At 31.8% G+C, this 27897-nt stretch overlaps 4 protein-coding genes across 4 annotated transcripts in view; 2 read left to right on the top strand and 2 right to left on the bottom strand.

The window, feature by feature from the left end:
- LOC132759755 (uncharacterized) overlaps positions 1–17535 on the bottom strand; it is a 38202-nt gene extending 20667 nt beyond the window's left edge. Inside the window, exons 1-9 of the mRNA XM_060751583.1 lie at positions 17353–17535; positions 15286–15403; positions 14402–14472; positions 13861–13897; positions 12943–13001; positions 12308–12371; positions 9814–9894; positions 9485–9594; positions 8405–8439 (exon numbers count right to left, since the gene is read on the bottom strand). Coding sequence (XP_060607566.1) covers positions 8405–8439; positions 9485–9594; positions 9814–9894; positions 12308–12371; positions 12943–13001; positions 13861–13897; positions 14402–14472; positions 15286–15381 — 553 coding nt within the window. The 5' untranslated portion in view covers positions 15382–15403; positions 17353–17535. The remainder of the gene's footprint in view (positions 1–8404; positions 8440–9484; positions 9595–9813; positions 9895–12307; positions 12372–12942; positions 13002–13860; positions 13898–14401; positions 14473–15285; positions 15404–17352) is intronic.
- On the top strand, positions 1841–8059 carry LOC132759756 (uncharacterized). Its single transcript, XM_060751584.1, has 2 exons — positions 1841–1996; positions 7035–8059. The coding sequence occupies exon 2, from the start codon at positions 7060–7062 to the stop codon at positions 7606–7608; it is 549 nt and encodes a 182-aa protein (XP_060607567.1). The 5' UTR covers positions 1841–1996; positions 7035–7059; the 3' UTR covers positions 7609–8059.
- A 1587-nt stretch (positions 17536–19122) lies between the features above and the next one.
- Positions 19123–22525, top strand: LOC132759778 (uncharacterized). Its single transcript, XM_060751625.1, has 6 exons — positions 19123–19223; positions 19707–19756; positions 20340–20470; positions 21282–21449; positions 21919–21965; positions 22391–22525. Exons 1-6 carry the CDS (start codon positions 19140–19142, stop codon positions 22466–22468), a joined length of 558 nt encoding a protein of 185 aa, XP_060607608.1. The 5' UTR covers positions 19123–19139; the 3' UTR covers positions 22469–22525.
- Positions 22526–23245: 720 nt separating this feature from the next.
- The window catches only part of LOC132759774 (probable ubiquitin carboxyl-terminal hydrolase FAF-X), a 60430-nt gene continuing 55778 nt past the window's right edge, over positions 23246–27897 (bottom strand). The window contains 4 exon segments of the mRNA XM_060751620.1: positions 23246–25907; positions 26084–26227; positions 26383–26520; positions 27215–27290. Coding sequence (XP_060607603.1) covers positions 25704–25907; positions 26084–26227; positions 26383–26520; positions 27215–27290 — 562 coding nt within the window. The 3' untranslated portion in view covers positions 23246–25703.

A 27897-nucleotide genomic window follows, 5' to 3' on the forward strand; every position in this document is an offset into this window, starting at 1 on the left:
ACTTATATATCTACACTGCATATAACATGATCTAGTAATCTCATCTGTAATACAATCAACTTATATATCTACACTGCATATAACATGATCTAGTAATCTCATCTGTAATACAATCAACTTATATATCTACACTACATATAACATGATCTAGTAATCTCATCTATGAAACAATCAACCTTTATATTTACACTGCATATAACATGATCTAATAATCTCATCTGTAAAACAATCAACTTATATATCTACATTCACTTATAACATGATCTAATAATCTCATCTGTAAAACAATCAACTTATATATCTACACTACATATAACATGATCTAGTAATCTCATCTATGAAACAATCAACCCTTATATCTACACTACATATAACATGATCTAGTAATCTCATCTATGAAACAATCAACTTATATATCTACACTACATATAACATGATCTAGTAATCTCATCTGTAAAACAATCAACTTATATATCTACACTACATATAACATGATCTAGTAATCTCATCTGTAAAACAATCAACTTATATATTTTTAACCACTTATAACATGATCTAGTAATCTCATCTATGAAACAATCAACTTATATATCTACACTACATATAACATGATCTAGTAATCTCATCTGTAAAACAATCAACTTATATATCTACAACCACTTATAACATGATCCTTGAAAAGTAGAAGTAACAAATAAGTTCAATATTACTTTCCATGTATTGCACTTTAAAATCTGCATCATTCTTTTTTTTAACTTGATTTATTTTTTAGTTTAATGACAAACAAGCACATTTAAATAATACTACATATATCAGGTTTTTTTAACCTCTCACTATTCCTAACTTAATGTAATGGACTTGCCCTGCTTTATATTTGGAACAGTCTAGTTTAAGTTAAAGGGGTTTCAGTATGATAATATTATTAAATTTAATGAGCTGCCAACAGCTGGCCTAACTCTATACTAATGACAAGGAACTTATCACTTTTGGTACCAGCAAGTTAAAGTTTAAAAGGGATTTTAGTATCAGAATTATAAAATGAGCCATGTATACTGCCTGTGCTGAACATGCGAGCCACATGTTGATTTGACCCAATATTATTTGAATAGTTCAGTCATCATTAGCGCCAAAACTTCAATTATGGAAGCTGTGTCATTTATGAGGAAGAATTAAGTCACATTTCTGTCCAAATATAAATCTATAGTTATCATTTACCTAATTGTACAAACAATAAAAAAATCCAAGTTTCAAAGTCATAAAATATAACTCTTACATTAGTTGATTTTCAGTTTACAACTTCTCAAACATAAACATAGAGTCTATAAACCTTTAGCAAACTAGGGGCAACAGATATTACCCATGTGACCAAAGATTAATCGGCACATTTGTGCTGTCTGGTCATGGCCTGCAATGGTTTGCTATATACTACGAAAAGTTTCATTTAACAAGAGCTTTCGCCAGGACAGCATTCTTGACTATTCTTAGTGCTGTTAAGTTTATAAAGGGCCATAATTATGTCCAAATCTGTGTTAGAGTTATGGGCCTTGGATAGTGACCTCCTATCATGCTCTCAAATAAGTGTGTGAAATTTCAAGTGATTCCTTTTAGTTCTTTTGGAGATATCATTTACGATATTAAGAGTGGTAATGGTTTAAGGAAAACAGTTGTATATATACCGAAAGTTAAAACTGCCTACCATTTGTTGGCAAGTATAAATAACATTCATTATATATATAATTTACCTTCCTTGTAATTATACATGTATTACTGAATGAATGTAAGAATAAAATTAGAAACTTAAGAATTGTTTGTCTTTTTCATGTTACATGTTTAAAATATACAGGTAAAGTCATATCAAATAGCCAAACTTCAAACTTTATCTATATTGTATTTATGTCAGTATATAGGACATAATACTTCAAAACAGAGAAAAGATTGCAGTGTGCATATCATATTTCAGAACAAAAAAAGGGAAAAATTGTAATAACATTTAAAGGTACAAGTTTTTTTTTTAATATCCACACAGAAAATAGTTTAATAATTTATGAATAGAACTGAATCAATGAATTTTGTGATATTTTTTTATTAAAATTAGAAATGACATTGAATCCATTCTCAACTAGTAATTCTGTTTTATAACTAACTTTTAATTATATGTCATGTCAGAAGGATTTGATAAATGTATGTTATATGTTTCTGAATTTTATACATATTTGTTATTTGTTTCTGAATATATAAATATATGTGATTTTTTCTAATTTTTAAACATGTATGTTGTTTGTATTTAATTTTTTTTACATGTATGTTATTTGTTTCAAATTTCATACATGTATTAAATTTGTTTCTGAATTCTATATAATGATGTAATATGTGGTTTGTATCTGAATTTTATACATGTCTGTTATTTGTTTCTGAATTTTGTACATGTATGAGATTTGTTTCTGAGTGGTATATACATGTGTGTACGTGATTTGATTCTGAAATTTCTACTTGTATGTGATTTGTTTCTAAATTTTCATGCTAAATATGTATTATCAACTTGACCTATCTTAAAGTCTGAAACTGCACAAATGAAAATGTCATTTAAAATTACATGTACATAGCCAAAAGTTAAGAACCTTGTTAACACTGCATAGAAGCATAAGCTGACCTGACAGAACTTATACTTATGGCATTGAAACTGAAAATTGGCTAAACTGATAGAATCACTAAGTCCAGAAATCATATGCAAGGGCACTAATGGTGACAAACTTTCTAAAAAAGTTTGGTTCAAATCCCATGAGAAATGTAGGAATTGCTTGCAGAAGAAATTGTATAAGGATCATTTATTAGTTGTCAAGTTTTTTAAATAAAGATCATTTATTAGTTGTCAAGTTTTTTAAAAAAAAAGCTGTCATAATATCAATTGTGTATCAGAGTTCTTTATCTATGTAAAATGTCATTTAATCTAGGCAATAAGAGCAGTATTAAGGACAAATATTCACTATCAGCTATGTATGTGACCTGAATACCAACCTGTACCCAATTTAACAATGCTACTACATGTACCTTTTAAACATTGACATCTAATACAATGTAACTTACACACATTTTCAATTTTCTTGCTTCATCATTTTACTATGATTTTTCAGTTGAATAATTTGCATTTGGAATACATAGTTGTTTTTTTAATCATTTTTACATGTTTTAATTCAACTACTGTATGTGTATTTAAATTCGCGGAAGCAAATTTTCGCGGAAAGGTCCATTTTGGGGGTATATACAAATATTAGCGCAGCGCTATTATAAATTCGCGGAGGTGACTGCCGAAAATCATAAATTCGCGTACACCTATCAGGTTAGAAAATAAGAGAAAATACTCTTACACGATTAGGCAATGGTTTTCGCAAGCAGCCCTCTTTCATTTTACATACTTTTTACTGTTATCATTGTAGGACTTCACAGTTATTTTCAACACCTGGTGTCAATGAATACGCTATTGTACAGAACAAAGACATTCAATTTGTCTAGCGGACAGATTATGGCAAACAAAAGAATGTCCGTTAACGTGCGTGATTTTTCACAGTTTTAAACAGCACTGAATGAGACCATAATCTTTTCACCGATTTTGTTAAAATGTTGACTGAGTAATTGTGTTTTGTTTTCCATGTTTTCATCAGTTAAAATCGTTAATGTTTGTGTTGTTTGTATTGTTTGTTTAGAAAAACAAAATATAATCTGATCAGAGGTCAAGACGTTTATGACTCAGACTATGAAATAAATAGCGTGATGCAATGGTATTGTTCAAACATGTATATACTCAAACAAGAATCCGATAATCATATCAGTCAAACAATAATACACTAGCAATACAGCAGTAAAATCACTCTTTGAAAGCACCACGGATACAAGACTTATGGCAGCCGTGAACACACTGATATACATTGTTCTATAGATGCGCGAAAATATGACTATTAAGAAATTATTGGTGTAGAAATATTCGCGCTGAACATGAATTCGCGGATCGAATGTCACCGCGAAGACCGCGAAAATTTGAAGCCTGCGAATATTTCTACACATACAGTAATTGCTTCAAGAATGCATGTTCTTGCAGAAAATTTAATGTTCTATGTTATGACAAACAATTTTTTTTTAACAATACATAACAGCTATATTTCATTCATCAACATTAAGTCATTGTCAAAACAGCTATAATTCATTCGTCAACAGATAGTCAAAGTAAAAATAGCCATAATTCATTCAACAACAGGTAGTTATAGTCAAAACAACCATAATTCATTCAACAACATATAGTCATAGTCAAAATAGCTATAATTCATTCATCAACAGATAGTCAAAGTCAAAATAGCCATAATTCATTAAACAACAGGTAGTCATAGTCAAAATAGCTATAATTCATATATCAACAGACAGTCAAAGTCAAAATAGCCATAATTCATTCAACAATAGGTAGTCATAGTCAAAACAACCATAATTCATTCATCAACAGAAAGTCATGGTCAAAATAGCCATAATTCCTTCATTCCTTCATCAACATTAAGTCATGGTCAAAACAGCTTTAATTCACTCATCAACAGAAAGTCATAAACAACAGCTTTAATTCACTCATCAACAGAAAGTCATAAACAACAGCTTTAATTCATTCATCAACATATAACCATAGTCAAAACAGCTATAATTCATTCATCAATATTAAGTCATGGTCAAAACAGCTATAATTCATTTATCAACATTAAGTCATGGTCAATGAGCCATAATTCATTTATCAACATTAAGTCATGGTCAATGAGCCATAACTCATTTATCAACATTAAGTCATGGTCAAAAGAGCCATAATTCATTTATCAACATTAAGTCATGGTCAAAAGAGCCATAATTCATTTATCAACATTAAGTCATGGTCAAAACAGCTACAATTCATTTATCAACATTAAGTCATGGTCAATGAGCCATAATTCATTTATCAACATTAAGTCATGGTCAAAAGAGCCATAATTCATTTATCAACATAAAGTCATAGTCAAAACACCCAAAATTTATTCATCAACATAAGGCCATAGTCAAAACAGCCATAATTCCTTCATTCCTTCATCAACAGAAAGTCATGGTCAAAATAGCCATAACTCCTTCATTCCTTCATCAACATTTAGTCATGGTCAAAACAGCTTTAATTCATTCATCAACAGATAATCATAGTCAAAACTGCCATAATCCACTCAACAACAGTTAATCATAGTCAAAACAGCTATAATTCATTCATCCACATAGAGTCAGAGCCAAAACAGCCATAATTATTTCATCAACAAACAGTCATGGTCAAAACAGCTTTAATTTTTTCATCAACATTAACCCAAAGTTCAACAGCCATAATGCATTCATTTAAAGATAGTCAAAGTCCATTTTGCCATAATTCCTTACATAGAGTAATAGCCACTAGAACTATCACTAAATGATAAATAACCCCGCAAGACTGCTTTGGAAATGAGGAAGTTACTAGTAACAGAATACCTTGCATAAGAATGTTTGTAGGCAATTAAAGATAGTTGTGGTTCTTGTATGTTGCATTTCCTTTCAATGTGTTTGACAATTGATAAAGTTTTATTAAATTACTCTGTAATAAGTCCAGAGAGAGTTCTGGTTATTGTACACTGCGATTCCTCTCATTGCGCTTGACCATTGTATGAAGTTGTATTGAATTCCAACTACTTGTTTTCAAGTTATGCACTGGACAAAAAAGGAAAAAAGGGCAATAACTGTTATTAGTCCAAATAGAGTTATGGTTCTTGTGCACTGCATTTCATCTCACTGCCCTTGACCATTGTATGAAGTTTTATTGAATTCCAACCATTAATTTTCAAGTTATGCACTGGACAATAAAAAGTTACAAAGGGCAAAACTCTTAAATGAGTCAAGAAAGAGGTTTCGCTGCACTGCGCTTTCAATATACTTGACCATTGTATGAAATTGTATTGAATTGTATTGAATTCCAACCAGTACTTTTTAAGTTATACTCCAGACAAGGAAAAGTATCAAAGGGCAATAACTCTGCAATTTGTCAAAATGGTGTTATGGTTCTTGTGCACTGCACTTCCTCTCAATGTGCTTGATCATTGTATGAAGTTGTATTGAATTCCAACTTGTAGTTTTCAAGTTATGCTCCAGACAAGGAAAAAAAAGGGAAATAACTTTGTAATTAGTCAAGATGGAGTTATGGTTCTTGTGCACTGTACTTCCTCTCAATGTGCTTGACCATTGTATGAAGTTATATTGAATTCCAACCATTAGTCTTCAAGTTATGGTCCAGACAAAAGAAAGCAATGGAAAAGTAACAAAGGGCAATAACTCTGTAATTACTTAAGATAGAGTTATGGTTCTTGTGCACTGCACTTTCCCTTATTGTGCTTGACGATTGTATGAAGTTGTTTTGAATTCCAAACAGTACTTTTCAAGTTATGCTCTATAACTATTATTACTCTGGACAGAGTTATGGTTCTTGTGCAGTGCACTTCCTCTTATTGTGCTTGACCATTGTATTAAGTTGTTTTGAATTCCAACCAGTACTTTTCAAGTTATGCTCCGGACAAGGAAAAATATCAAAGGGCAATAACTCTGTAATTAGTGAAGATGAAGTTATGGATTTTGTACACTGCACTTCTTCTCAATGTGCTTGACCATTGTATGAAGTTGTACTGAATTCCAACCATTAGTCTTCAAGTTATGCTCAGGACAAGGAAAATGCAATGGGCCGCTGGACCAACAGACCGACCAACCAGAGAGTGACTCCTATATACCCCGCATAACTTCGTTTCAGGGGTATAAAAATAGCCCAAATTCATTCATCAACATATAGTCAAAGCTAAAACATTCATTCAGTATATGCATGTATAGAGAAAACTCAAAAGCATAGAGAATACTTCAAAGCATCTATCACATTACAAGCTTTTTCACAGAAACATACTTTTTTACCTTGAATGATCAGGGTTCACAGATATTACAAAAATATATGTTTAAATAAACTTTTCTTCTATTGACAGGGCATGTGAAATATACTTCAGGATAATGAAAGAAAAACATGAGCCAGTAGCAGTCAACATGAAATTTGTGTTTGCTTTCCTAATATTGTGTTTACCAGGAACCAGCTGTGACGAGACTGTATTGAAAGTGGTACCATCCAGTATTGCTGTAGAACCTTCAAACACAATTGAATTAACATGTCAACATTACCCTGCTGACTCTTCAGAAGACTTGAAATTGGAATGGTTCCGGCCTGGTGACACTGTTCCAATATCTGAACTTGTGCGGAACCAGTCCATCATCAACATAACAAACTCTGATATCTTACGCTTTAAATCTGAGAATGGTACTCTTACAATTGAAAATGTAACATTAAATGATTCAGGGACATATGTATGCAAGAAAGACGATACACTTGAAGTCGAGACACTGGTAAATGTATATATCATGCCCTCGTATACAACTGAGATCATTGTTGTGCTGATAATAAATGTAGTGCTTGTTGTTATTTTCATCGCTTGTGCTGGCTGGCATTTTGTGCGAGACAGAAGAAAGGATAAAGAAGCTAGCAGAAAAAGGAAATTAGGACACTGATGAAAATACAAGAAAATATCACCACAGCAGATAGAAATGCCAGTACAATTATAATAAATGAAATATTTTCTTGCAATGCATCGGACAAAAACAGAACATTTTAGTAACTGTTGACTATATTATATACATGAGTGGCCAATAAGTGTTCACAGTTTATTACTGTGTGTATAGATGGTGCTACAAAATATGAATGCAGATCTTATGTACAGAACTTAAAATAACAGTGACCTAACACAACAAAATTTCAGTACATATGTAGCCATGATTGCTTGATATAAATGAATATAAATTAATGAAATTTGCATTTTATAATCAGATTTAATCTATCATTTGCTAAATAAGATTTTTACAAGATGGTCATAATGCAGTTGTCAGGCATGCCTTGAATACTAAATGCTAATGTTAATACATGGTACATTTATATAACATAAAATAAAATCATTAAAAATAATTCTTAATGTTTTTTCATTGAAAACAACATCAATTTGTAAAATCGTAATAAATTAATTGAAGATGCCAAATTATTTAGTCTCATACTTGTGACTAGTTGGACTTCATTTCTTTCTCAATAAATTACCTGAGAGGAAAAGTTTGAAATGGAAGAAAAATCCCGAAAATTCAGAATTTATCTTAATGATATTGTATTACATAAGTCTTAGTTAACTAAGTGACTCCTAGAGAGGAGTCATTTCTTACCCCAGGTGAATGACTTATACAATGTATGTATAAGAACTTATCAATAAAGATAAAAAGTTATACACAAGCAATTTGAAGCAAATTATAATGTTTTACTTACTTTTGTATTCCTTGGCAGCTTCTTTCGTTAATTTCCTTAAAAACAAAAAATACAGGTGTGAAAAATTACAGATACAATTATATTTTTCACAAAGATAAGGTTTTCAAAATAAGCCGAGTTGTTATAACTACAAATTATTTGTTAAGGGAAGTAAGCTATAATTTACAAAATAAAATAAGTGTAACAAGTGATTACTTCCCTTTTGTTTTATAAACTGAACAGCATAATGCAGTATTATGTATAGTTGTTATACTAATTACAGTTATTGCATAAAGAACAATCAATCTAAATCATTAGTGAATACATTTTGAAACATGAAACCAATTGTTGAAATAAAACGTCAAGTTATTACATCAAGAAAAAGTACACAAATCACAGACAGCTTCCGAGCATTATAGGAATCTCTCTCAGTCAGCCCCAAACATTGAACTGGCCTTAGCCTTGACTTCAGCTTGATAAATGTTTGTAAGGCAACTAGTTATTCTATGTGGTACTAAGACATCTAAAGTGATGTTTACTATTTCTTATATTATACCACAATACAACTTAATCGAGGTTTTTTCCTAAGAATATCAGGTAGAGGGTCCATGGACCCCCATGTATGAGATATTGGGAGACCATTGGAGTTTTTAGGGGGCCCTATATGGAAACTTTAAGTAACATTATGCTCCATTTTTTCCAATGTCTAGTAGAGCTGTATTGACTACATATTTAATAAGATTGTCAATTAAAATGGTCACTGACCAATAATTGATAACAAAAAATGTTTAGGATAAAATACAACTGCCTAAAATATAAAAGAATTTTCTGTAAGTCACATGAGTAATTGATTATACACATGAATTTTGAATCTGGAACAGTTAATTTCATGTTTAGGGATTCTGTATTTGAGGGATTCTGTATTGAAGTTTGAGCTACCAACAGTATAGAGCAGTGTCAGACTGCATGACCTGTTCAAACTGTACAAAAGTGCAGGATGACCTCTCTCTATACTGGTGGCAAAGGCTTAAAACTTACAGTAACATTAGGTCAAAGGTTCATACACACTACATGTAATTATAAATTAACATAAAATCTTACCCAAATTCACGTGACTTAATTTTAGTCATCAGCTCTTTCTTTTCTGCCTCTAGTTTCTCAATGTCCAAGGTATTAGCTTTAGAAAGATGCTCATATTGTTTACGTGCGCTCTAAAAATATAACATACTAAACTTGAAAATTACAATTTTACATAAATAAAAAAAAACAACACTTAAACAAGATTTATGTTATATACAAAAAATCATTTTCCATGCCGATTTATTTCTGATATAGTTAGAATCAGATTTTGGTTTTAAGTAGGTTTTAACTTTTTTTGGTAAACTAAGTTGCAAGTTACAACCCTGTTATAGATGATATTATAATTGTACCTCAACAGCTAGTAACTTGTCCGACATAGACTGTATCTCTGAGTTCTTCAATCTAATCTCTGCCTCTAGTGTGATCTTTGTCTACAATATAACATAAATATGAGCCGCGTCATGACATAACCAACATAATGGATTTGCGACCAGCATGGATCCAGACCAGGATCAGGATCCATGCTGTTCGCTTACCAACTTTATTACAAGTGGAGAAACTGACAGTGAACAGCATGGATCCTGATCAGACTGCGCGGATGCGCAGGCTGGTCTGGATCCATGCTGGTCGCAAACCCATTATGTTGGTTTTGTCATGACACTGCTCATATATTACATGAGTTAGTTATAAATTGACAACAAATATTCCTTCTAATACATTAAATACTAGAAATGTGTCATCATGCCACGGATGCCCCCGCATGCAGCCAAAATTTCAGATGGTGCATTAATTATTTTTTTCATTTTAAGTTCAAAGCCCTTAAAACTTTAAAATGTTAACACAAACCATTTTTATACAATGTTCAAGACACTGAAATTATTCAGTCTTAACCTTTTAAAAATAACATATTTCATATTTGTAGCCAAAATAATGGCTAAAAGTATGAGTGCTGAAACTGAAAGTACAAAATTTTTCCAACATTCAGGAAAGATAAGTTTGTCTAAAATCATTGAACCACAACCAAATTCATACTTAAACTGCTTATTCCTAAGATGTATCTATATTATTTTCAAAGTGAAAGGGACATAACTCTGCAAAAAAAATCATCAAACCATGACCAAATTTCAACTTGACCTGCCCATTCCTTTGACATATCCATATGTCAAATTTAAGTTGAATACGTAACACTGTTGGGTAGATAATGAACAGAAACTGTAAATTTCATATCATTTTCAAAGTGAAAGGGGCATAACTCTGCCAAAAATCATTGAACCATGACCAAATTCCAACTTGGCCTGGGCATTCCAAAAACATATCCATATGTCAAATTTGAGTTGAATGTGTTGTACTGTTGGGGAGATAATAAACGGAAACTGAAAATTTCATATTACTTTCAAAGTGAAAGGGGCATAACTCTGCCAAAAATCATTGAACCATGACCAAATTTGAACATGAACTGCGCTATTCTTTTGACGCATCCATATGTCAAGTTTGAGTTGAATGTGTTGTACCGTTTGGGAGATAATGAACGGAAACTGAAAATTTCACATTATTTTCAAAGTAAAAGGGGCATAACTCTGCCAAAAATCGTCAACCATGACCAAATTCGAACTTGGCCTGTATTGTCTAATGACATATCCATATGTCAAGTTTGAGTTGAATGTGTTGTACCGTTGGGGAGATAATAAACGGAAACTGAAAATTTCATATTATTTTCAAAGTAAAAGGGGCATAACTCTGCCAAAAATCATCGAACCATGACCAAATTCGAACTTGACCTGTATTTTGTCATGACATATCCATATGTCAAGTTTGAGTTGAATGTGTTGTACCGTTGGGGAGATAATGAACGGAAACAGAAAATTCACATTATTTTCAAAGTAAAAGGGGCATAACTCTGCCAAAAATCATCGAACCATGACCAAATTCGAACTTGGCCTGTATTTTTCTAATGACATATCCATATGTCAAGTTTGAGTTGAATGTGTTGTACCGTTGGGGAGATAATGAACGGAAACTGAAAATTTCATATTATTTTCAAAGTAAAAGGGCATAACTCTGCCAAAAATCATCGAACCATGACCAAATTCGAACTTGACCTGTATTTTGTCATGGCATATCCATATGTCAAGTTTGAGTTGAATGTGTTGTACCGTTGGGAGATAATGAACGGAAACTGAAATTTCATATTATTTTCAAAGTAAAAGGGGCATAACTCTGTCAAAAATCATCGAACCATGACCAAATTCGAACTTGACCTGTATTTTGTCATGACATATTCATATGTCAAATTTGAGTTGAATGTGTGCAACCGTTCTTAAGATAATGAACGGAAACTGATGATGACGGAATGACAGAATGACGGAAGGACGGAAGGATGGAAGGACGGAAGGACGGAAGGACGGAATGACGGAACAGGGTAACACTATATGCCCCGGCCATTACATGGCGGGGGCATAAAAATGTAAAGGAGAGTGATAGCCTCATTGTTACAGAGTTTCTCTCTCTCTCGATCCATGGATCATTGGTTCAAGCCCTACTCGAATCACAATTATGTTTCCTATAATGGCTTTACCGCTTGTTAGTTCAAAAAGTGACCCAAGACTGTTTCAAATAAGTTTAAAGCATTCATCATAAATAGAGCTAAAATAAGTATGTTTATGCTACATGATAAATATGTTTCAACTATATTACATTCTAAAACTTTTCTACTTTAAATTAGTTTTGAGAATAAAAATCATTGTCTTTCTTTTTTTGTAGAGAATTCATAACAAAAAGGTGAAAAAGATTTTTCTTGATAATAAAGTTTTGTAAAAATACAATGAATATAAACATATAGCATACCTTTCTTAATGGTTCTGTATCTAGTAATGCTGCTTTCAGCTGTGTTTCCAAGATCTCACATTGTCTGTTAATATAAAAATATTTGTTATTATCTTCATGTAAAAAAAAAATAAATTTAGATGTCAGTACAATAGTGGAAAATAATTATGGGCCTTTCAAACAAACTTTGTAATGCTTGGCCAGTGCAGTTATTTGTTTAAGTTATGCAAACAATGCCTGCCCAGTGCCGTCTGGCCAGACACTATACTGGTAACTACTTTACTTACATCACAGGGGAACGAACGATACTCCACTGGTACAAAGCCTACTAGGATAAAAAATAGCCTCAAAAAGCAACTACAAGATTATTGAAAATTAAATATGATTTCTTGCATGCAGAGCAAGAGTGTTGAGCTTAATTTTGAGATATTGGACGCCAATCCATGCATTACTTTAGTAACAAGTGAGCACCTTAGTTGAGCCACCAAAATACACTAGCAGGAAATGACATCTGAATTACATACATAGGTTGTCTTTGAGAAAATAAATGTTCTTAGTAAATTATTCTTGGCTGGTTTTATATAAGACAAATTTAAATCTATATCATTAAATCTATATCATTAAAATATTGCAACAATAACTGTAATATAATTTACCTCTGACTTTTGTCAGCTCTTTTATTAGCCTCTTCTGTTCTCTTACATTGCACATCATAATGTACTCATTGTTAAGGATGTACTACTTACTCATTCACTTAATACTATTGTATGCTACTGAAATACCTACATGTACTGACTGAAGAAATAACAAACATGTCTACATGTGTGAAATACCTACATGTACTGAATGAAGAAATAACAAACATGTCTACATGTGCAGTCTGACTGTTAACTCAGCATCTTTTTTTGTTAATGTACAAAAACAAATGTCTCTAAAACCATCAATGGATCAACTAAAAGAATGTAACCTTAAGATCTTGTAACATAACTTTAACAAAAGATTCATTGATAAAAAAGGGTTACAAATTAAACTAACAATACAAAGATATATGAGCCGTGTCATGACAAAACCAACATAATGGGTTTGCGACCAGCATGGATCCAGACCAGCCTGCGCATCTGCACAGTCTGGTCAGGATCCATGCTGTTCGCTTACAAACCCTATAACAAGTAGAGAAACTGATAGCGAACAGCATGGATCCTGATCAGACTGCGCAGATGATCTGCGCAGGCTGGTCTGGATCCATGCTGGTCGCAAACCCATTATGTTGGTTTGTCATGACACGGCTCATATAATTTTTCTAATAAATAATAGGGTCTGACTATTTAATGACATCTGAACACCTACATAAAATAGTTAAACCACTATTACTTATTTACATCATACTACATACATGTACATCTAATATATATTATATATGAGAATGTATATTTCACATTCAGAAATGTTCACCTCAGGCCAAACCTCATAAAGTTATAACTATGACAAATTGAACTTTATATTTTACATGTCAAACATAAACAGTATGATTAAATAAACAGTATAATTCAGTACAAATTAATATAACAAAGGATATCATCACACTTTGACTTGTATTTCTTGATCAGCAAACTGAAAAATATAAACAAAACAAAATTTAATTTTTATGTACATGTACATGAAAATAGCAAAGATTTGAGTTCCTTTAGTGTTGTCATAAAGTATAATCAAACATAAAAATGTTAATACAGGTATCATATAGCAATTATCTGAAATTTATATGTAACTTTACATAAAAAGATGTAATCATATGCCAAAAAAAAAAACATCTGACATGTACAACCATTGCAAATAAAGAGCTACCACCTTAGATTACATCCATATACACATCTGACATACAAACATACTATATGTTATGATATATAACTTTAGGACTATGTAAGTCCTCTTTTACATTAATTGGTACCTTTTTAAAATTGAAAATCAACAATGACTCCAGATTATGTGCATGCCAATTATATCAAAGAAAACACCGCAGACCCCATCACTGAATATCCTTTTCCTGATTATTAACACTGGTATGGATCCAATATCTAGGTTTATCATATTTTAAATCTATTATATAGTTTTACTCACTCGGTGGAAATAATTTTCTGCTTCAATTTACTGAAATTCTGTAGCTGCTCATCCTGTAATCTCTTAATTTCCTGAAACATACACATGAGCCGTGTCATGACAAAACCAACATAATGGGTTTGCGACCAGCATGGATCCAGATGAGCCTGCCCATCTGTGCAGTCTGATCAGTATCCATGCTGTTCGCTTACCAACTCTATTACAAGTAGAGAAACTGATAGCGAACAGCGTGGATCCTGATCAGACTGCGCGGATGCGCTGGCTGGTCTGGATCCATGCTGGTCGCAAACCCACTATGTTGGTCTTGTCGTGACGTTGCTCAAATATTCACAAGTCAATGGAGCATACCTATACACTTGTTTTTGGTTGAGTTTTAGTTGCACAGAACATTTAAAGTCATATGGTGACTTTTCACCTTTACTGATGGAGGAAGACCTTAAGTACTCCTCAATGCCTTATTGCAGGCATCTGAGTAGGATCACTGACATTCCATAAGCTTCATGTAACGGAATAGCTTCCAAAAAACTTTCATATAAAACAAAAGCACTAGAATCTTTTTTTTTCATCTTTTATTGAAAAATAATAGCAAAAGTAAGGATCGTGCTGCGAGTGATATAATATTATGTCATTAATAACACTCAGGATCACATTAATATGCAAAAGATAACTTTTAAATATCTAAAAACAAGAAATCTTTCAATATCTTTTTTATTTAAATAGTTTAAATAGTATGACACAAAGACATCATAAAATTGTATAGTCAAGCTTGTGATTGGTACATTTTACTGTGTTAGCTTTTGTTTTATCACAATTCTAATTACCATGAAAGATCATATTATCTTCATTACATCATGCTTAATTTATTTATATTTTTATTAACCAACCTGTTTAAGGGACTGACAATTACTGCACCACTCGGGAGTGTCTGTAGACAGTCCTGGGGTAAGAAGGGAGTCTACTTCATCCAGTAATGACTCCATACTTCAGGAATATGTCTCACTTCTGAAAAAAAAAAAAACATTAAAAAAATTGGCATAATATATTTATTACAAAAATCACTGCCATTTTCTCACTTGTCATGGAGAAACAAACAATATAATTATATAACTTGAACTTTTTTGAAAAGGTTAAATTGTTGGGTTCTTCATAACACATATCATAATCATCTACCAAGGAATGTTTTTATAAATACCTAGCTGGTCTAACACAAAATGAAATGGGCACAATGTTCTTTCAGTATATTTAAACCAAAGTATAGTCCAAAATTTAGATAATTTATATAAGCACTTGTGATAGTTTTATTTTAGCATGTGCAACATCCAAACAATTCCTCATAAAATGCAAATAGCATAATAAAGGTAAAAAAATATGTAAGACATTACACATTATAACATTCAATATATAAGACATGTTTCGCTTTCAATATTTAACATTTCTGGTGTAAATAAAATAAGAATTAAATAACATAAGCAAGAAATATGGATAATGGCAATGAATGCTACCGAACTGAACAAAAGTCTATCTAAATATAGCACTGGTGTCCATAACCTTGAACTCAATGACCTCTTATTCTACCCATAATTTGAGGACCACTACCAAATATGAATATCAGTCAATAAGTAAAGGCTATATTTGTTGAAGAGTAAAATTCTAGTTTAAGCACCAGTGACCTTGACCTTTGTGACCTGTAACTACACCCAAAGTTACCACTTAATATGAAATAAATCAGTTAGTTAATATATGTTGTTTAATACTTAAGCAGGTGTTAAAATCTATCGCTACAGAATTGAACATTGATTGGTCAGTTTCTGTATAACATTGTTTAGCCAAGAGTAAAAATTTAACAAAACAATGTTCATATTTTATTTATATCAAGTAAATCTACTCCCAGCCAAGATTCATGCTCAGACACTTGGACTGAAAACCCTGCCCTTCACTGCCTCATAATATTAAAACCAATATTTTCTACATAACTGGCCTACATGAATTTGATGCCCAGATGATTTTTTTCCAGCCCAAACATTTCAAGCATTGAATTTTATTAACTTGGTTGCATGTTGAAAATTGATATGTATAATCATCAATTAATATCAGATCATGAACATGAACATTTGCTTTTACTAGTAAGTTGTATGTTATATATCCTGAAATGGTTTACAGTAAAAAAAAACATCCCTAAACTATTGCTAAGTGCTATTTTTATTATGAATTACAATATAAACATTTACTTAGATAAAATCAAACATACCCAAATATACATTTTCCTATCACCAAAATATACCCAAATACAGTATATACTCCATTAAAGCTATATTAAATTTTTTTTTTTAAATAATACGATGGCCGCTTGTATTCATTAATGAACCTACTGTAGATAAGCAAATGTTACAAGATTATTTTCTTACAACATCTGAACTGCCCATTTCAACAGAATGAATGAAAGTTATAGCCACCTAAGTCATACTATGTTATAAATATTAATTAATTTTCTCACTATAATCTGTATTTTATACACAAAAAAGTGAATATTGCTACATTTGGGTATATATGGGCGATACTTGGGTACATTTGGGTGTATTTGGGTATTTCCTGCCGCCGCTGATTAGGGGAAGTAACCGCTGCGGGGATTTTGGTTCTCAGCATTAATCAAAGCGCTAAACAGTGCCAAAACTCATTCCAGTCGTCTCACATCAAAGGAAAGCGTACGTTGTGATCTTTATGAAATTATGATATTTTAGGGACTTTTTTAAATGTTGTTAAAATAGCGGAAAACAAGTTTTATGTTCAAGACATGTGACCACTTAGTAATAATATGCAAAAATATTTTGACGTACGGTTTGCACGATAAAAATTGGCATGGTGTATACAAGTGCGGATCAAGATGGGGAGCCACGCACATAACCCCAAGTGTCTGTGTATTTTTATGGTGTGTGTATTATGATAATTTGTACCTGCAACATGATGTCACTAGCACAGTGTGTAAAAACTGAACTGATTGAGTCCTAAGCGAAGTCCAGAATAACGTTATGAATGAGATTAGGATATCATATTATCCCAGTTATCGTCTCGAATTTAATAAGACGAAAAATTCACGATTTTTTCTGTTTTGCTTTTAACCGGAACCGGAAATTATGTCTGTAATACCTAAAATTCGTTTGAAATCCGTACCATACCGTACTGTAACACAGTGAGGTATAAAACCCGGCGACTCTCCAATTTTTCTCAATAAAACCAGAGACATAGTTATCTATGTCTCTAATAAAACTAAAGAAAAACACGGCGTCCCCTTCTAACTTTTTTATTTCTTAATCAATTTTAATAAATTTGGTATCAAATAAAAAGATTTTTTTATAAACCTTCTAGGGATGCCTTAAAAATAAGAATGACTTACGTAGAAGTATTAAAATTTTTGTCTCAATTTAAGTTAATCATTTTTTTCTTCTGAAAACCACACTCTCAAATTCTGAAAGAAAAACAAGGCGCCCTATACTATCTTTTTTTCATTTCATGGTAAATTTTAATTAATTTGTTTTCAAATAAAAAAATACTTAATAAGCTTTCTAGGGGATCATAAAATGTCACTGTACTCTTTTACTATCTATAACAAAGTTCTAGATCAAGAGATTTTATGAAAATTCGAAACGCATAATAATTTAAGCCACCACCGAACATATTCTTATGCTTTGACAATATTGATACTTTTTCAGATAACTTGACAAAGGAAAGGAAAAAGGGAAGAAACTTTATACACAAAACAAAATTATGTATTAATGTTATTTCCATTATTAATCATTTTTGCATTAATTCGACACTGGTACAATGTATCAATCTGAATTAAACCACAGACCCTTGGATGAATCGGTTAATATACACAACGACCCTATAGGGACAATTTCTAGCTTTGATATTATCGCACAAGTGTAGCATATTTGAAGTACTTAGAACGCTCATCAGCAAGGACAGTAAGTACTGTGTTTTCAACCATTTTTGCAGAGAATCAAACTTAGTCGCTGCTATTTTAGTAAACACCTTTCATGCTATTTCAAACCTAATTTTTAGTTGATCACAAATTAAAAAACAACAACAACAAACAACAAGAAGTGACGGTTTATTGAATACAACAAATATTGTATATGTTATTGCTTTAATTTTACAAACTTGCACGTTCAGAAAGTATTTGTTTCCTTTAAAATGTAGAAAAAAATCTCTCTGTGCGTATTCTTTTTCAAATATGAAAACATGCATAAAGATAAGAAATAGTTAAATAAGAATAGTAAAATGGCATAGACATACCGTGGATCAAATACCCCATAACTGCCTTTATCTTCATTTCTCAAAGTTTTTTATTTTAGTTTTGGTGTCCTGTTATAGTTTTTATGAGGTATAAAATGCTCTTTAAGAAGAAACATACATTATTCTGGTTATAATATAAATAATTTTTTACATGATTAACTGTATTGTAACTGATTTGTCTTCTTTAACATGAATTTTACAGGAATCATGTTAATACATGTACTACATGGATATTAAACAAGAAAATGTATCTACATTTTACATGTGCTTTCGATGAATTTTGTAGTTAATTCTATGACAAGGCAATATATGAAAATGCATCAGTCTACAAGCGAGACATTTGATTTTGTGCCACTCATGCTACATTGTATAACAATGTACATGTATATACAAATTAAATCAGAACTGTGTTGATATAAACCTAATCTGGCATATAAATGTATACATGGCAACTCTACTGATAAAACTTGACACTTTTGCAAAGACACATCTCACATATCAATTTCACAGTCTTGGACTTAACATTAACGTGAGAACTTTCTTTTATTTATTTTTTATAACTGAAAATGATCTACATACAGTATATATATCACAAGAACATTTCAGTTATAAGAAATACTGTCATTTAAAAGTAATACAAATTGATACAACCACATTTTATTTTACGACAAGCAAACTAAAATTATTCTTTTGTATGCTATTTTAGTAATTTCATTCGCATTTAATTTCTATTCCAATAAAAAACTTGTAAATACATGTATACATATTACAAACAGTTCTTAAACATATTTAAGTAATATAATAACATTAGCATTGCGTCAGGGAATAAATTTTGAATGTCGGGGCATTATCATGTTTTATCTATTGACTTTGGAGGAAAAAAGTTATTAACATAATCTTTATGATCATAAGTATGTTAAATGATTTTAACCAAACCTTTTGTAGACCTTTATTCCAAAAATATAAATTTTTGGTTTGGTGCAAACAATGGAATTAACTCTTATTATTTCAGATGATTGTTGCATTACTTTTGACATTGTGTTGTTTATCAGCGACCTCTGGGTAATTGTTTTATCTATGTATATAAAAGTGTCATACTTTAAAATTAAACACCACTTACACTATTTCGGATTAACCGTTGATGCCAAATGTCCTGATACAATGCCAAGACTCTGTAAGTCAAGTAATTAATAAACTAAACAACATTTCCGCGCTTAGGTAACAGTTGACAAAAAGCAGTAAATTTTACTGACCGTGAACTAGGGTAGTTATACGCTACAACCAATGGTCACTGGGTGTGTAATGTAATAATCCATTGTGCTGTTTCTTTACAACAACAGCAAAAGAAGTAATTTTGACAAAATGCAGTGTTGCACCAGTCTGTTGTAACCTTGGTTCACACCCTGGAGACGTTAATTGACTTATGAATACCCATCCCCTTGTAAAGACTCTAGCCCCACACAATAAGTTGAGCATACCACCTCTGTTTTTTCGCCAAAACATAAGCACTACATTGATTCGGTGGAGACTTAAGTTGCAATGAACAGATTGCAATACATGTAGTTAAAAAGTCTCTATTCACGAAGTCATAAAAATTATATACTGGTAGTTTGACTGGCTTTAAAATATACTTTTGATTCTACAGTGTCAACGTGTTGTTGTTGAAACCATACGACGAGTTCGCAGCTCACATGTACCAGAAATCTGACACCAACAAAGACGGGATACTTACTGTAACTGAAATTGAGGACGAATTTCGCCAGTATGACGCGAATCGTATGTCAAAGATTATCAGTGGTTTTACATTCATGTATTATTTTAAATCAGTTATCTCGGCAAAGTCACGATATTTTTGATTGTTTTAAATACATTGGCCCATTTACCTGCTTCTTTAATGAATTTGCCCTGTTTTGAATTTGAAAAAGTTCATTTGACTATTAATGTATTTCATTTACAAAATACATTTATTTTCCATGCAAAAAATAGAACCGGGCCTAGTCAGACTGCGCGGATGTTGAGGCAGGTCTGTCTGTAAAACTTGTGATAAAAGCTTATCACTTTTAGTTAAAAAGGCCATAGATGTCACCGTTTCTTAATGTTGTATAACCTTTTTGAAAATGTATAACGATAAACATGTATTCTAAACATCACACCAAGTCAGATTAACAAATATTATAACAGAAATTTGAAAGCAAATTTTATTGTATTATGAAGTTTTGGGTCATTGTTAAGAACAGATCCGTAATTCCCACGACAAGATTTGCCTTTTCCTTTTTGCCAGCCAGATTTGAGTGTTAAATACAGATCCAACATTGCATCTGTTTACATATGTGTATATAGTTATGCATGTATACCTGTTCTGTCTTTTTTTTAGTAGGTTTTAATTAAGTGACGTCGATACTGCAAAGCTCTTGTTGACTTTCCAGACTTTTAAGCGCGTGCAGGTAGAATTCATGATCCCTCACAGGATTCGAACCCACAGCTGTGATGGGCAAGTTTTCAAAGTCTGCACCCTAAACAACCCAGGCACCTCTTCTTTTAAATGATAATTTTTGTATTTATTGCAATGTAATGTTTTGTATTGTAGATGACGGTCATATATCAAGACATGAATACACGTCGTTCATCTGTTTCCTTCAACCAGCATTATATCAACTATCCCACTATCTATACGACCAGTATGATCTAAGTCCAAACGACCATCAACTGCAAATTACAGACTTTGAGGCATTTCATGCAAAACTGGACTCCAATGGTTCAAATTTCTCACAGTTTTCATTAAATTCATACATTTTATGCTTCATTAAAATTTTATTTGTCAGGAAACCCATATTACACATTGTCTATTTGTTTATGCAGAATTTATTTTAGTTCGATTGTGTAGGCTTATAAACACACTTTCGAATCCGTTCCTGGAACCAACCAGTACTGAGCAATGAGTGTAAAGTTTCTTGCTCAAGGAAACAAAGACTTGTCCCTGACGGGGTTTGAACCCATGCGGCTAGCGACCATGAGATTACTAGTCCGACGCGTTAACCACTCGGCCATGCCGCCACTCATGTCTATTTAAGAAATTCATCAATGAAAATATGATCAATGGGCGGGTCCCCCTGGGGACAGATATTCCGATCCAAACCGTTATATAAGTCAGATATTATTATTGTAACGAGTCATTTTACTTGCCTATAAGTACATATACTTACGAAATTAAACTTTTATTACAGGGGATGCGAACCTAACACAAACCGAGTGGGTTACCTGGTGGGTCAAGGTAAGTTTCTTATAGCGAAATAAATATTGCTGGTTGTGTACAAGTAAATTTTTTTTGTTAAGTGAAATTGGGAGAAAATGACAAAGCACAGTCGTAAGATGCATGTATACATATATTATTTTCTGGTGACCACAACGGACACTTCAAAAGGCTCTAACACTACACCGCTGTCTTGAAAGACATTGTCGCTCGCCGTCTACCATGCAGATGCTGTGAAATGATTCTATCATCTACAAGACATGCTGTACAGAAAATTCGGCTGGTAAAACATAAAATTGAGTTAATTGAATACTGTACATTTCAATTCCATCTTATTCATTATATCAATCACACGATTTGAGTTGTTCTGCACGAACTGTATGTATTTGTGTGGCGTTGTAAATATGACATAATTGCGTTTAATGATTTTATATATAACGTTTCAGACATTCCAGGGCCTAGAGACAGCCAATCATCATATACATGGACACTCCGCTGAACACGGATCACATCATTGCATGTAGAGTTTTTTTTTAGTCGACGGACTACTTTATGTAAATAAACCAATATGAAACGTGCAAGTTATCATTTATGTCCACGATAAATGCTGCGATTTTTCAATCTGAAAAAATACAGATGGTGTCCAGCGTTATTGTGATCTGTTACAATAACACAAGGTTTTTTTTCCAGATTTTTTTTTTCAATTTAATTTTGAGTGTACATGTATTTATCTGTTTTTTCCGTATCAGTTAAGTGCCGTAGTTGATGTTTGCAGGATTTTCAGATTTTTTAAGGCTTTTTGGACCTAGTAGAACTTCTCTAATATTTGAGGAATTCCACTTGCCTTCTTCAGTACAAAACAAGGAAAGAAAATATAGTTCATAACATTCACGAATAACCACACTACATATCAATTATACATACTACCGATCAGTAAAATAAAAGCAATGACGTTATCCTTACGTTTAAAGTTAAAGCAGGATCCCACGGATTCGAGTGTGTTTATGTCAACTGAATGTATTTTGATAAACTGTGTTGGTTTGTGATCTTTTTATCAAAAAAAAACCTTGAATATAAAATTTGAAATATTTTTACCATTAGAAACCTATAGTCACGTGATATGGGAGAAATGGAAATGCTATATGTTGAAGTTAGAAATATTGGTAGTTTGAGGTAACAATATAGTTTTCCTGAAAAAAAAAAAAATTGAATAGAAATCTGGACACTTCAACAATTGGGTGAGTAAGACAACTCTCAATATACATGTATGTATATTCAAGTTAAAATGACAACAAACCATATTGAAAGTGTCAAAATTTACTTCATTATAAAATAATTTAGATCCTTGCTATGGAACAATCACATTCAAGCAACAAATATATTTATTCAATATGAATACAAAAAAAAGTTTGAACAATAAATTAAAGAACCTTAACAAAAAGCTGTACATCAAGTACAGACCACTATAATACATTCCAGCATAAACATTCTTCAACATTACATACAAAAAATCTTGCAGGATTTCAACGTTCAACGATGTCATCTAGGTTTTTACAGGCTTTTTTCCTAATTAAGATCATATACTTCATATACTAAATAAACAATGGATTTGCTATGCTTTTTAATCAAGTTCATTGGTTATTTTGGGGATTTTGGATGGGTTGAATGCTTACACTAATTAGCTTTCTGGTCAGTCCTCAGGATGGTTCGACTTGATAGTGGTGACATACATGTAGGCAAGTCATAATGGCTATAAGTAATATGTAGGTCACCAGTAATAACTAGTTATATACATGTATATATAAATATTGACATAACACATGTTCTAGCATTAATATACTGTATATACATGATGACTGGATAATGAAGTTTTATTTTTCCCCACAAAAAATGCGAAATGTTAATTATCAGAAACTCTTCAGTAAATAAAGGGCTGCATTTAAAATGAAGTTGTTTTTCCATCCGAAAAAGCATGCTTTCCAGCAACAAAAAATTGATTATTTTATATAGTAAAATAAGCTTACCATTTATAACATTTCTCAGACAAGAGTAAAGATATTTACCATAGCATCACATCAACCATTTATAACCCAAACTGTTAAAAACCGCACCTTGCAGGGATGATGATAAAGAAACCTGTCATCTTATATTTTTTTTAAAAATCTGGAATGAAGTGTGTTCCGAGTTAAGCACAACTCAGGACATTCATTTGCAAGTCACATGTAGTGATATATATTATTTCCCCCAAACTTTTAAACTGACAGATTGTTTGATAAGTTAACTTTGTATGAAATGAATGTACACTGTGATGACATAACAAGCAAGCAATTTCACATATACTTTGCTTTCACTGAACGCTGACAATATTTATGTCATACCTACATTATAGAATATGTATAACAATGTGTGTGCTCATATGTTTCTATGTACATAACTCTGTGATCGCGCTATAATCACTTTAATACAACATACACAAATAAAAGCCAGAGAGAGAGAGAGTGTGAGAGTAAAAGATACAAGTAGAAAACATTTTGTACAAGAATAATTAAAACACATGTTAACAAAACAGTTTTCAAAGACAGTATTTACATCAAAACAATAGCACATGGGTTTAATAAGAGATAAAACAAAGAATCTTTAAGATTCCCTTTTAGATATTTTAAAACATTGTTCTACAAAACCTTCTACGTTGATAAGAAAATGGTCGGAATAAATATCTTTAACAATTCATGTTGAACATACTACACCAAAATAACCAGTCATGTGGTTCAATATTTGTCCAGGTAAAATCTTTTAACTATAGTAAACTGTACATAATATACCCGACTTGTAACTTTATGATGAATTAATATGTCTGCCTAGCGCCTACCATAATAAGGTTAATAAATAATCTTAAATTACAACTACAATTCAGACTCAAGATCGGTGTAGTACTAAACTAACAATGTCCTTAAAGTTTATACTTAAAACAAGAAGAAGATTTATTCATATACAAAGAATGCTTTAATTTTGTTTTTTAAAAACCAAAATTCCTATCATTACTTAACAATTTCTGTACACAAATCTTTTCTAAAACCATCATGTGTATCAACATATATGACCTTTTTAATATGTAAAAATTCTTTCAATTGTCATTTTTTACAATGCAATTAAGAAAGAAAATTTTCAATTCACTTTCTAGTAAAAATAGAAACCCAATTGACAGAGAAGTCATTTATATGAAAATTCCATAAACAATTTCACTAACACCCCCATTCTGCCATAATGGATTATACCTTATGGTCGTATTTTCAAGGACCTAAAAAGGTCTATACCTTTAGCAGCAGGTTACACTACACTATAAGCAAGGGGCCACAACTCTTATCAAATATCTGCTTTTCTACACCCTGTCTTTGCCATGAACAATATCAATAACAAAATGTTTCAATAAAATATTGAATACTATGAACATCTAATTTATCACTATAGGTTGTATATATGTATATACATGTTTTCATGACATTGCAAGTGTTTGACATGCCCACAATTACTTTGCTACAACTAAATGTATTGTACTCCTTATGAGATGGCACTGAATGTAATATCTGCTATAAAAGGGACAGTTATACACAAAGCACAGTCACACTAAAAAATTAACATTTTTTGTCCTAACAAAACACTTTTACACTTTTACACTGAACGGATGATTTTTTTTCCCCTTTCAATTTTCATAACAACTGAAGTACATTATCAATTCATCTGCCACATTTAAAAAGGTGTTCAAACAGGTTTCCCTTTGTCTTTATTGACAGCCTTTGGCTCTTTGTTAGTGGATTTTGTTGTGTTAGACTCCTGTGGTGCAGATTTGGATGTTCCAGGATCTGGTATAGATTTAGAGGTTTGCTCCGGGTCACACTTTGTGGTGGATTCTTGTTGACTGGATTTTGTCTGCTTCTCGCTTTTATCACTTTCTTCTTTCACTACCTGAACATACAAACAAATAATACTTTTAACAAACAACTTATAAATAGCCTCTTTTGCATTACTTTAAATCTAATTTTTAAAAAGAAATGAGGCCAGAATTTTTTACAAGATAACTTATTATCCTTTTTATTTCATTTTAGAAAATCTATTTTGATAGCACACAAAAAGTTGGTTACCTTTGTTTCATTTTTCTCCTCAGCCTCGCCAGTTTCAGGTGTGGTTGATGCTGGTTGTTGTTGTTGTTCACTGGTTGACGGTGTGTTAAGCTGATTGTTGATTTGGTTGTTAGGTTGTACTGGTTGTGACTTCTCCACATTTACCTTTAAACAACAAATTTCATTTTACTAACATGTAACAAGTATTTTTATTTAGGGCCAGATATTCAGTATTTCACTTATATTCATTGAAATAGATCACAAGATTTTACAATATTAAAGAAATTAAAGCATTAGAGACCTAAGACCCAAATACTGACCTGATTGTTCTGAACCTGCCTGCCATCAGCTGACCTCTGACCTTGTGACCTCTCAGTGTCCTCCTGACCTAGACCTTGTTGTGAATCATCTAGATGGGAACCTTCCTGGTCATCTGTTAAATCTGCATCTTCCTGGTCCTGAAATATTCCCATAAGTTATACATGGTTGTGCTTTTAATATCAATTTTCTTAGAACACAACAGAAGGTAGAATCTTAGATTATTTCTATTCCACAAAGCAATATAATACCCTATAGATCCATTTTTTCTCCTCCTGTTAAATCCATCTAAATGTAATGTGTTGACAGTTGTTACCTTAAATATTCCATGTGATCTTAAACCAGAGTCATATTGAACACACAAATCAAGATATTAAGGGTTTTCACTTGAACTAAGCTGTGCTCTCTCCAGCTGTAAGAGCAAACTTCTCAAATTAAATCATAATCAATGAGAAAGATTCATCTAGACATACTAGTGCCATCCAAATTGTTATTTAAAGTGTCTTTGTTTATATGAATTATAACACCAATATTAATACTGTGCTAGTTCAGTATGCAATATATGACTTAAATTCAATGATTTCACTTCAAGAACCTGGTACCAAGTTTTCAGCTAAACGAGTCAATCAGCCTTTGCACATTAAAAGGGTTTATTAAACTTCTGTGCCATGACTTATGTAATAATAAAGATTCTCAATATCAAATTGAATGATAAGGTTAAATTTCTTATAAAATAGCAAAGATGAAAAAAGAAAAGTAAAAAGAGAAAATTATTTCACTCTTAATAATGAAAAATAAATTAATTTGTTAATTAAAATAACATTAAAAACTGACCTCTTCTGGATCTGGGCACAATTCAATAGCCTTAGCCAATGTTACCCGTGCACTTTGTGATCTCTCTAAGAAATATCTGAAATATATGATAAAGTGATGATAGAAGTCAAACCATAGAATGTCAATTGCAATTCACATTTATTGCTCAAGAGCATAATTCTTGACTGACTTTCAAGTCAATTCAGACCATTACTGTTACACTGCCATTTATCAGTGGAAAAACATTTAAGATGCACCTCTGTGTCATATTTCAGGCACAATGTGTAGAACTTAATTCACATAACTAGGTAAAATATTTCTTTTTCAAATTTATAATTATCTTGATGAAGCATTCAACCAGTTGTTTTTTTCTTCGAATTTTATTATGTAGATATTAAATATTTTTTATTTAAAACAAAGTAAATATTCAGGCTTTCTAGTGGTGGTCAATGCGAAAAGAACACATTGGATAACAGCAGAACAATAATGTCTGTAAAAACAAAATCTATTTATTAGGAACAAATTTAACCTTCAGGCTTTTCTAGTGGTGGTAAATGCAAAAAACAACTTATTAGCCTAGAACCATATATTAACTTAAATTTGTAACCAGGCATATGTTTAAAGTGGTAAGTACACACACTGAGCAGCAGTTGTTGTGTTTCAAATTATCAGTGTAAAAGAGATGATTACAACTTGAAGTATGT

Source organism: Ruditapes philippinarum, unplaced genomic scaffold (assembly GCF_026571515.1).
Source record: "Ruditapes philippinarum isolate M1 unplaced genomic scaffold, ASM2657151v2 ctg38_1_1_1_1, whole genome shotgun sequence".
NCBI lineage: Eukaryota > Metazoa > Mollusca > Bivalvia > Venerida > Veneridae > Ruditapes > Ruditapes philippinarum.

What these genes read in the sequence shown, in the direction of transcription:
- LOC132759756 (XM_060751584.1), top strand. Translation starts at nt 7,060, where the DNA reads ATGAAAGAAAAACATGAGCCAGTAGCAGTCAACATGAAATTTGTGTTT.
- LOC132759778 (XM_060751625.1), top strand. Translation starts at nt 19,140, where the DNA reads ATGGCAACTCTACTGATAAAACTTGACACTTTTGCAAAGACACATCTC. An exon ending in TCGCCAGTATGACGCGAATC is followed by an intron (nt 20,471 to 21,281) that starts GTATGTCAAAGA and finishes TTTGTATTGTAG; the next exon opens with ATGACGGTCATATATCAAGA. An exon ending in TGCAAAACTGGACTCCAATG is followed by an intron (nt 21,450 to 21,918) that starts GTTCAAATTTCT and finishes CTTTTATTACAG; the next exon opens with GGGATGCGAACCTAACACAA.